The sequence below is a fragment of the Lactuca sativa genome, chromosome 4 (assembly GCF_002870075.4).
Source record: "Lactuca sativa cultivar Salinas chromosome 4, Lsat_Salinas_v11, whole genome shotgun sequence".
NCBI classification, from domain to species: Eukaryota; Viridiplantae; Streptophyta; class Magnoliopsida; order Asterales; family Asteraceae; genus Lactuca; species Lactuca sativa.
Genome location: NC_056626.2, coordinates 181050954 through 181062353, shown reverse-complemented (window position 1 = coordinate 181062353; position 11400 = coordinate 181050954). Strand labels below are relative to the sequence as shown.

The following is an 11400-nucleotide window of genomic DNA, read 5'->3' as shown; positions in this document are numbered from 1 at the left end:
CTCAAGTCTCAACCATAATGATCAAGAGACAAATCATAAGAACATTTTTGGTTGGGTTAAAGGGTAATAATGTAATTTCATAAATCGAAGCCAAAATTTAAAAAAAAAAAAAAAATCTTGGAAAATGAAATATGATAAGTTGATAACAGATAAGACTTTGATATAAAAGTTTGAGCGGTTGCATGTGGCATTGAGTGCACAACGATGGACCATGCCGCTTACGTTACTATTCCACCATTCGCATTTTTACTGTGTTAAACCCCACACAACACACAACACACTAAAATTATAAAATCTATAAAAACAATTCATATTCATATTTAAAATCAACGAAACTTTCATTCAATTGATAAAATCAACGATTAGTAAATCTGATTACAAAATTCTACAATGAATTCATCATGTTATCTGTTTTCTCTTTGATTGAGATCATATTCTTCTTGGAAGAGACTAATCTTAACGCTAAAATCACTACTAATACGTAAAATTGGTTCATGATTATGATTAAGATGATGATGATGATGATGGTGATGATGAGGATGATGATGATGGTGTTGATTAGATCATATGCATGAAACTTGGCCCGATTTGGCGATGAATCAAGTAATCATCGCCGGCGTTACACCCATCAAAATTTGAGATATGGTTCACCAATTGTTGCTGTGAATTTTGAAGTTCCACTTGTCGTCGGAGCTCCATTACTTTCCGGTGAGAGTTTGAGTGTTTCGCCGGAACAAACGAGGGGCTAGCGGCGGGGCGATACTCCGGGACTAACCGACCGGATTTGTAACGGACTCCACATGCGTTGCATAACGTTTTAGGACCCATTGGACCCCTCCGCCACTGCGGTGTTGTGTCGGAACCGCAATGCAGGCATCTTCGGAGAGAGTTATCGGAACGGTGGGTGGTTTCCGGCTTGTTAATGTCGGTCGTTGACGATTTGAGGAGAAGGAGGCGTGAGGACCAATCGCAGGGAGCGGCGCGTGATCGTTTGCTACGAACTTTACCGGGGACCAAAACGTTGGTTTGAAATATCGGTGAGTTAATTCTGTTAGGACCTGTGGTTTTGTGTTGGTATTCGCGAGTCGTCTCGGAAGATGAGGTGTCGGTGGCGGTAGCGGTGGCGGTGGCGGGTGCTTTGTTTGCGGCGGAGATTAATTGCAGATTATGTAAGTCGTCGCTCGAGAATGATTCCTCTGTGAAACTCGATAACCATTCCAGCTCTGCTAAATCATCATACTGCATAATTCAAATTCAACACATGAATTCATTAGAGTTTGTTCGAGTTTTCATAATAACACGAAATCGAAACAGAAACGGAAATTGAGCTTGAGATTATGGAGGTGGAATTGAACTTACCGGTAAACAAAGTTCACCACCGGAGAATTGAGAGTCGGAGAGGCTATAGGAGCTGATATTTCCGGATAACTGAGGTTCGCTGCCGGAGATAGAGGAATTTGAGCTGGAGAAATCAGCTGAATTAGAATTAAAACTCTCGTAATAAGCCTCGTTCATGACGACATCTTCGTCGTTAGGAAAATCAAGGAGCAAGTCATCAATGGTGAACTGATTGCCTCCGGTGATGAAGTCGGCCGGCTTCTGTTGTTCAAAGAAGCATTCTCCGGCGCCGAAGTAACTTCCCATGAGTGCGACCGGAGCTTCAGTTGTGATAATTGGGAGAGAGAGACGGAGAAAGGTGAAATGGGTGTGTTGGTGGTGGGCGGTATTTGAGGAGTGAAGGGGGAGGGGGCTAAGTGTAAAATTTTTATTATGTAATTAAATAAAAGCATCTTTAGGTGCTTAAAAAATTAAAAATAGAATCTAATGGCTCAAGTCACACTTGCTACTCAAAGTTGTTTCCCATTCTTAAATTTCTTCTTCAAATGTGCTTTTCCTTTTTTCTTTTCCTTTTTTCCTTTTTCTCTTTTTCTTTTAATTTAGGTTTACCAAATATAAGACAGATTAGGATGAAAAACAATTTGATTTATTCATAAAAATATCATGGTAGTATAATTTTATGAGAATATTTTTCTGAACTTTAATCTTTTTGTAGCGATATAAAAAATCGATAATTTTTAACGATATTAGATAATTCTTTGTGTATATAATTTAAGATAATTTAAGATGATCTTCTAGTCTTCACCTAATGGGGTTTGATAACATTCGTGATATGCATTCTTATTATGAATATTTATAATTTTATTGTTTTCAACGTATCATTCAACCATCAGGCATATAATCATAAATTTACGTTGCTATATAAGAGGATTATATTACAGTCCATATACGGATTAGAGCTTTATATACTCCGAGTACCTAAGAATATTTACAATCTTATTTTTGGCTAATTATCTTAATTGTTATTTAGGGTTAATTAGTGTAATTAATAGGCAGATTCTAGTTCCGACAGTTTGGGTGTGAGTTTTATCAGTCATCTGTGCAATGTGAGTCTCCTCACTATTCTTATCTATGTGGTAGAATATATATATATATATATATATATATATATATATATATATATATATATATATGTATGTATGTGTGTGGGTGGGTGTGTGTGTGATATGTGTTGTTGTGTGTGTGAAGAGACTTCAGATAGTTTCCATGGTTGCTGATAACTCATAGTGCATGTTGTTTGCCCACTGAGACTTTGGGTAGTCTTCAGGGTTGTTGATAACCCCTAGATGTTTATTTTATGTTGTGTTGTATGTAGTTTTTTTGGGAACTCACCAAACTTTGTACTTACAGTTGTTGATTACATGTGTTTCAGGTACTTCTGATGATCGCGCGAAATCGAATGCTTGATTGTACACATTCACCTATAGTTTCTGATTTCATATATTTTTGGGACACTCTGATATTTTTTATGATGATTTGTATTTGACACTTGTGATTTCTTGAGTTGGTTTTTATAAACTATGTTTTATGGAAATTTAAAATGAAAAATTTGGTTTGAAAATCTAGATGTTACACATTGCATTCTGTATTTATGTTAATGTTATTATATTGTGAGATTTGTATTCTTTCAAATGATTAAAATATGGTGATGTCATCCCCAATATGAGAACTTATTAGAGTTTAAAAGTTCAGGAGACTTGACCTTGGGAATCAGATAAGTAGCTTATCCTTTCTCCTTATATAGTTTAAATATGGGATTAGATCATTAGGCATACTTTGCATATTGTATAATTTTGATGTGTATTTAGACTAGATAGAGTTGTGAATGTTAGATTTTAGAAGGATAAGTTAGAACTTTGAGAAGATTAACTGATGTAATGACACGTATTCTTATGTGATGTTCTAAGTTTTCTAGAAGCCTCTTGATAGTAGATAAGGAAATGATTCGAGTAGGGATTAAATCTGTTATATAATTATTCAAATCTGGATTCATCTACAAGTTACTTGAATTATAAATAGGACCCTTGGAGCAACAAATTTTGTGGCTAACCTTTTCCAAGAGTGAAATCCAAAAATTTGCTCTCCCTCAGTGCTCTCTCCTCTCAATCTTAGGTTTTCTTGAATTGTGGGTGTGAAACATTAGAGGCTGGCACATTATTGGAGATAGGTTTTCCAAGGAGACAAGAAGATTTTGATTAGCTTGTTTAAATATACAAAAGGTATGTATTCTTAACCATGAATTTCGATTAATAGGGTTTAGTTTTTGTTTTTCATAAGTATGTTACTATTAGAGGTTAAAAAGACATAGATCCATTTTAGGTTACATGTACCCTTAAGTGTTAAGAGAATTTCTGCATGTACATTTGATTTGTAACCTAAAATCCCTAATAGAAACAACATTATCATAACTAAAACCAAAAAGAAGGTGACAATAGATGTCGATGGGATCATCTTGGATTCAAGTGAATACATGCTTAATCGTAAGGCTAGGTTTATTTATTCTGTACATCTATTGTGTGGTCATAAGGACAATTTTGAACCAGTGGATGAATATAATTAATGGTCATGATCTGAGTGATTAGGATAACATGTACCATATAATCACACAAATTTCACCATAAAGGTATTTTGGTCAATTAAACCATTTTAAAAAAAGAAAATTTTAAGGGATAATTAAATATTTTAATTTTAAAAATATGAATTTTTAAATTAATTCAATTTTAATTCGTAATTTTTTATAATAACCGATTTTATTTTGTCAGAATGATAGAATGCTAACAATAAACCAATAAATCTATTTCCGATTTTATTCTTACATAATACAATTCCATTTAAGATATTTAACATGATTTAAAGAATTCTACAACATATATTATCAAGAATAACATTTTCTAAACAATACAAATTTTATTATTTAAGAATCACTAATTACATAAACTTTTAAATAATAAGATTGTAAAGAAGAATTACATCTGAAAAAAATATGACTAATAATGATTAAAAATTACATTTATTCTTAAAGATTAAAACTAAGAATAGTTAAAAAAAACATCAAAATCTAACAAAAGTATTAGTCCATTCTAAAAGAATATTATCTCTAATAATCGTTTTATATATTCCGACAGAATACATGTTGCTAGAATACACTAATGTTCTCCATGTTCCAAACAACTTTGTTTATTCCGAGTGAGTTGATCCTGAAACAAAATATAAACCGAATCAAAACTCGGAAATGATAAAGTAGCAACAATATTTAAACCCAAGATGAAGACTATAACAACATAATTAAAAGTAAAGGCCTAACCTTAATATCCTTTAACCAAAATCAGAATGCAAATCTTACGAGATTCCATTTATATGGTGTGTATTGTAATTTACTGCTTCGGTTGACTTGGAATTCGAGATTTTATTATGACATAATTGGAATATGAGATTCCATTCAGACAAAATGTTGTAAGGTGCATATATAACATGTTTTGCTTTGATATGTCTCTGTTTCATTGAAACACACATAACTGGAACTTCTTCAGCCATATCCACTTGATGAAAATAATTCAAATAAAGTTTCGGTCACATGGTAAGCGTTTCCCAATAAGGCTCCGATAATCAAAACTACCGATGTGCAAAAATATACCTATCTAGCTTTAAATTTATAAACTTAACTACTTATTTAGTAATGTACCTATAGGCAGTGTACCTAGTAAGTATATAGTATAGTAAAGTAAGTTGGGTATCGAACATATAGAACGAATTTAGCTAATAATTTAACTACTAAAGCCTAATATTTAGCTAATCATGGCAGAAAATAAGCACACAAAATCATAGGTATTCATTCAACATGATTAAATCAATGCAAACCGAATGTGGTGTTTAGTCTTCAAATCTTCAATTTCAAATGATTTCTCCTTAAAATAGTTGAATTTCGCAGGTTTATGGCCTCTAAAATCGACTATCTCTCTATAATAGCTCTAATCCAACCTCTCAATTCAAATGTGCAAAGGGTATTTATAATTTTCATAAAATCGTAGCTCATGTCATGATAATTAAGATCTCACGTCGTGAGCTCAGTAGAATCTGTGTCTGGCAAGGAATTTGGCTTCCGCATAGTTATCTTCTAGAATCTTGATCCTCACGTCGTGAGATTGTTATGCTCACGTCGTGAGCTTGGTCTTTTGCTAGAATCTTCTTCTTTTGAACTCCATTAGGCTTTTGTTTTAGCTCTAGTCCTTCCAAGCTCCAATATTTGTCACGCTGCAAAATATAATTCAATTCAATAAGTATCAAATGTCTTTGCAATTAAACAAAATATTACTTAAAATGTATTAAAATATTGCGCATATATATATATATATATATATATATATATATATATATATATATATATATATGACAATATCAAAATACCCCACACTTATCTTTTGCTTGTCCGTAAGCAAAATTAATCTTTTAAGTTAAACTTCCATTACCAACATTGCACAATACAATTCAATTAGAAACCAACCATTACACCAAGACCGCAATGCTTATATTTGTGTCTATAATTCCTAAAAATTTTCCAATCCTAAATACTCACAATCCTTATGAACCTTCACCCTTTAGTTTATATGAAACTCATTTTTGCAACCCTCCAAATCCATCGTCAGAAATCTTTCTTAACCTCAAGGTATTTTTGGTTAACCTACCCACGCATATATAATATCTAGAAAGAATTACAACTTTGATATCACAATGGAGCTCTTTGAATTCATCTTTTCTTTGATTTGTTCGAATTCAACACCTTTTTGGTTGATTTTTGGTATCTTCAATTTTTGAGTCTTTAGAATTTTTTGTCTTTTGATCTTCGTACTTTGATTGCTCCAAAATTCTTTCTACAACATTATTTTAATTTCTCTCTTTTTTATATAACTCACTTTTTTCTCTCAATTCCTACATACTTAAGCAAGGGAGCTTAACTTCAACATTTATTAGTTAGATGTATTAGTCTAAGTGCCATGATTACAAAAGCACTCCTGGATAGATTTCAGGTACACGCTCCCCCACACCTATTTCATACAATGCCCTCATTGTATGTATAAAACTATTAAAAACAATAAAAATGGGAGAAAAGGAATAGACTCCCCTGGGATAGTAGTGGCGATATCGATTTCTTGAAGATATGTGAAAAACTCGAACATCTTGAATATGTAACTGGAACTTGGACTTTTCTAGTACTCATGAATGTGATGAATAAAATGCGAACCATAAACTTGCAACTTCAAAAAGTGTGGTGCATAAAATATTTAAAGTAAAACATCTTAATGTAGGAAAGAATACGCCACATTATAAGGATGAAAGAAGAGAGTGTTATGCCATATGTTCCGACTCACGACATAAATATAGTTCAGATCGTTTTTGAAATCACGATGATATATGCCTCACGTTGTGAGAAGTAGATAATCACGATGTGAGATCTAGGTGATGGCATATTGCATTCCTTATATAAGTCTTCTATGTATGTGATCTTTATTGTCTTCTTAACTCATTAATACTTGTTTAAAGACCCATTTTGGTGGAATTCTTTCTTCTCTCTACTCTTTCTTCACACACCACTGTCACCCCACACTAATCAAAGATTATGATCTTTGATTCTTTTCTCTAATGCTCATGACTTCTCTTTTGATCTCTTTTTTTTCTCTCAATGCGAAATGGTTCTGCGAACAAACAAACTACTGGTTGTAACGAGAAAACTAACATCTACCATTCAGTTACATGTTTTTAAAAACAAACCAAATAAAAATAAAAACACACACAACACACCAAAAATAAACTAAGAAAAATAAAATAAATAAAAAAAGGTTAAATATCAATCATCATCTTCATCGCCTCCCGCTCAATTAGGCCGGGCTCCATCTCCCGGTCGTGACCAAAGCTCCTCCCATATCAGAATGTATGGATAGTGAGGTGGCATAGTGGGTGGTCGCATGATGTGAAAGTGTGAAAACAAAACGTCCATAGATTGGTTGTGATAGTTCACACCCCTTGTAAATTATCTAAATATGTACCAACCCGACTTTGAAATGGGTTGGTTGGTACACCACCCTCAAATTATTGAGGTTGTTGTTATTAGCCTCGGTCTCCTCTTTCCCTCACATTCCTGTGCCCCCAACGGTCTCGGATGCTCCTCGAGTTGATCCAAATTTCCAGCCTCGTTGTCAGCGGGAATATTCCAATGTGTACCCATATTTATAATAACATATATGGACTCCAAATAACCCAAAGATAAATCATCTCCTTCCTTTCATGTCAAGGTGTGAGTAATCCATGGTGTAAAAAGACCATACAATCGTGCCAAGCGAGTGAGAAAATGACCACCCGATATAGGGCTCCATGTTCGTGAAGTGATCGGCTTGCTTCCCAACTAGCTAGCAAGATGGTAAGGAATGTTGCAACAAACGGTCGACGCAATAATGGACCTTAAAAAGAACAAGTTGAGACTCATGACCTTGTCCTCATTTTTCTTATGGTTGATAGAAAAAGTCACAAAACGGTGAAGGGGTTAGTGAATACGTGACCGGATGTGGCTTTCTTGTGAGACACCCAAATAAAATGCCCCATTAGCAATTGTAGTCCAAAATCATACCCATTTACCCCTTGAGAATATTCTCGTGCAACTGCCCTTAAAAATTTACCAAAAGTTGGAGACACTGTTTCTTTTTTCTCATAAATCCCCATTCTCCATGAAAATTCCACCAAGCTGTATTCGCGATATTTGCCCCCAAGACGAAAAGCAAGGGCTCGTTTATAGTAAGGATCTTCCGTGCTTTCTTCAAATGAGACTGTTGCGAAAAAATCGACACATAACTCTTTGTAAACCGGCTCACTAATGGCAAACAAATTTTCCACCCATTGCATGTGAAAGAAAATCCATCCCCAACAAATGTTTTGGTTAAATATAGGGTCAACCTCGCCATAATTCCAATTTCTTCCAATTTTACCCAGTCAATGTGAGGAGAAATTGCAAACTCCCTATTGTATAACCATCCCAATTTATCCTTGAGGTTATTCACCACATTTTAAGGAACATTGACGGGAAATTGATACAATGGGTGGAGTTCAAACACATTTTCTTGGAATTGTTCATTGTTTCTCCTTGATGGCATTTTTTGTAAAATACACAACAAACAAAACCCAAAAAGAAATACCACCGATTAAATACTTAGCAGATTGCATAGAAACCCATTAACCTAGAACTCACTTCGTGAGCTTTAAGGCTCTTGTCGTGAGCTTCAAACATGGCAGATTTGAATTAGACTTTAAGCAGGAAAAACTCAGTCCAACAATTACCAAGGTTTTCTCTAATAGCAGTTTAATGTCCTAAAATCTAACATGTAAGACCTAATTCGTACCAAATTAGGGGAATTTGGGTGAAACCAAAATTTAACATAAACCCTAAGTCCTAAATTCTCAAAATTAGTGGATTTGATCATGAAAAATGACGTAAATCATTACCTTGGAGATGTAAACCTAAGCAAGATGGAGGAAAGTAAGATTTTCGGCTGAATTCAAAGTGCAAAGGGACCAGATCGAGCTCACGTCGTAAGTGAGTTGAAAGTGAAAGTGCAATTGAAAGTGACTTATGATCTTTAAGCGTACCGTGTTTTTACTTCTCATGTCATGAGATTCATGGGCTCACGTCGTGAGCCTTGTCTGGTCCGTTTCTATGGGCTACTACTGTTGGGTCACAAATCCAAATTCTTTATATATTTTACTCGTGATTTATTCTATTAATTATCATTATTTTTCCATTATAAATTTTTGAAGAATATCTTTCACTTACAATTTGGATCCCACTCTTGATTTCAAAATTTTGGAGAATGACAAAGAAAACTACCCTAAAATGCAAAAACATAAAAATAAAAGAAGAAAAGAAAAGAAAATCCAAACCGATCTCAGGTTGCCTCTTGAGAAGCGCTTCTTTTTCATGAGCCACACTCCTTACATCCTATATTGTTGCGGTTGGGCATGCTAATTCCCGTTGCACTTTTTTTTCCTTCCACCTCCTTTTTTAGGCTTGAATCCTTCTTATATATGCCTTCTTAGATTTTTCTTTCTTTTTTTGAATGTTGCACGCCTCAAGCTTTCTCTTATCTCCTTGAGTTTTCACATCCTTCGAGTTCTTCTCTTGATTTTCAGCTAGTCCCATGTTGTCCATCTTCATTGTATCAATATTTTCCTCCTTCCTTTCATGTTCATCCCCTTCATCACTTGAACTTAGCTCTTCACTTTCACAAACCCCTTCTTCTTGAATTTTTGGTGTAGTAAAGGCAAAGACCTCAAAGATCATCGGTATCGAGGCTCTTAGTTTAGTGGGTTTGACTAGTTCTTTAGGCTTTTCTCTTGTTTGGATCTCTTTTTCCATTAATTTTTCTAACTCTCCAAGTTCGTTGTCTTCATCAATAAAGAATACTTCATTTTGAGCTTTAGATTTTTTCAAATCTTTCTTCAACTTCGTATGTCATCTCCTTTTTACCACTTGCAAGGTAGGCTTTGATTCACGAATATCTACCAAGGCTCGTGCGGTATTAAGTAATGGGCGTCCAAGGATAATAGGAACATTTGCATCCTCTTTCATGTCTATCACTACAAAATCAATTGGAAAAACAAATTTTACCAATTTTACCAATATATCTTTAATTATGCCTCGAGGACGAGTAACCAAATGATTAGCGATATTAATTCTCATCCTTGTGCTCTTCAATTTTGGAAGATTAAGGTTTTGATAAAACAAATATGGCATCAAATTAATGCTCACTCCAGAATCGGCTAAGGCAAATGTCTTTGTGTTATTTCCAAACTCACTCGGAAGTGTAAGGTGTCCGGGATCTCTCATTTTCTTTGGTATTCCCTCCATAATCACAATTTAACATTGCCCACTAAGAACCACCTTGGAAGTCTTCTCTAATTGTTGACGAGTGTCGAGGAGATCTTGCAGAAATTTAGCATATTTGGGAACGTTAGCTAATGATTCAATAAATGGGGTATTAATTGGAATACCCTTGACTTGATTCATAAACTTCTTATGCTCTTGTTCCAATGGATGCACTCTAGCTCGAGAAGGAAATGGTAATGGAGATTGATATGCCTTGACAAAAGAAGATTTTTTATGATCAGACCCAACCCACGATGGAGGGGTTGATCCTCACGACGTGAGAACTGGGTATCAACAACTTCATATTTTTCTTCTATTTTCTTCCGCTTCAGTTGTGGATCGAGCTACTTTGTGTCTTCTTCTAATGCCTCCAAGAACTTAGAGATGGTGTCTTCTTCCGTGGATATGACCATGATATGTGGTTGCGTCTTTTGATCGGGGAATTTAGGTGGTAACCGTTCGTGAACTAGTGTGGTCAATTGCTCGAGTTGAGTCTCAATATTTTTGATGGAAGCTTGTTGATTTCTAATGGTAACATCAGTTGCATCATGTCATTTTTCAGAAGCCTCCATGAACCTATTAAGCATTGAATCAAAGTGCAACTTCTTCTTGGATGGTGGTTGTTCTTTTTTTGGTAAAGGCCCCATCCAGTTTGTCGATATTTTTCTTCTTTTTGCTTTTTGTACTCTTCATAGGGCAACCATTATTTCTTTGGCTTTATCCAATCTTCATCAAAGCGGTCTCCACTAGAGTAGCAAACTTGAGATTTTTTATGCCTATTTTCGTCCAAATGGCAATCCTTTGTCAAATGTAGCCCATTGCAATTTTCACAACCCACACGTATTGCATGTATGGATTGGTTCATTTTTGTCATTCTTCGATCCATGTTACTCAACATTGCCAAAACTGTCTCCATGTCCTTCGAAGCAGCATTTGTGATTCCCTTTTCTCCGTCTTGTCGAGGGTTGTGGTACTCTCTTGAATGCTTTGAAAATTCTTCAATTAGTTCTTTGATTATAGCGAGATTATTTTTCGTGAGAGGACCTTAAGAATCGAGGAGTTGCCTTGTCATTACGTTTACCCCATCATAAAAT

General features: G+C 34.8%; 1 protein-coding gene across 1 annotated transcript; it reads right to left on the bottom strand.

The window, feature by feature from the left end:
• Nucleotides 1-313: 313 nt before the first annotated feature.
• Nucleotides 314-1708, bottom strand: LOC111907925 (GATA transcription factor 9). The gene is made up of 2 exons (XM_023903731.3): nt 1360-1708; nt 314-1239 (listed from the first exon to the last, which is right to left on the bottom strand). The coding sequence occupies exons 1-2, from the start codon at nt 1642-1644 to the stop codon at nt 559-561; spliced, it is 966 nt and encodes a 321-aa protein (XP_023759499.1). The 5' UTR covers nt 1645-1708; the 3' UTR covers nt 314-558.
• Nucleotides 1709-11400: the final 9692 nt, after the last annotated feature.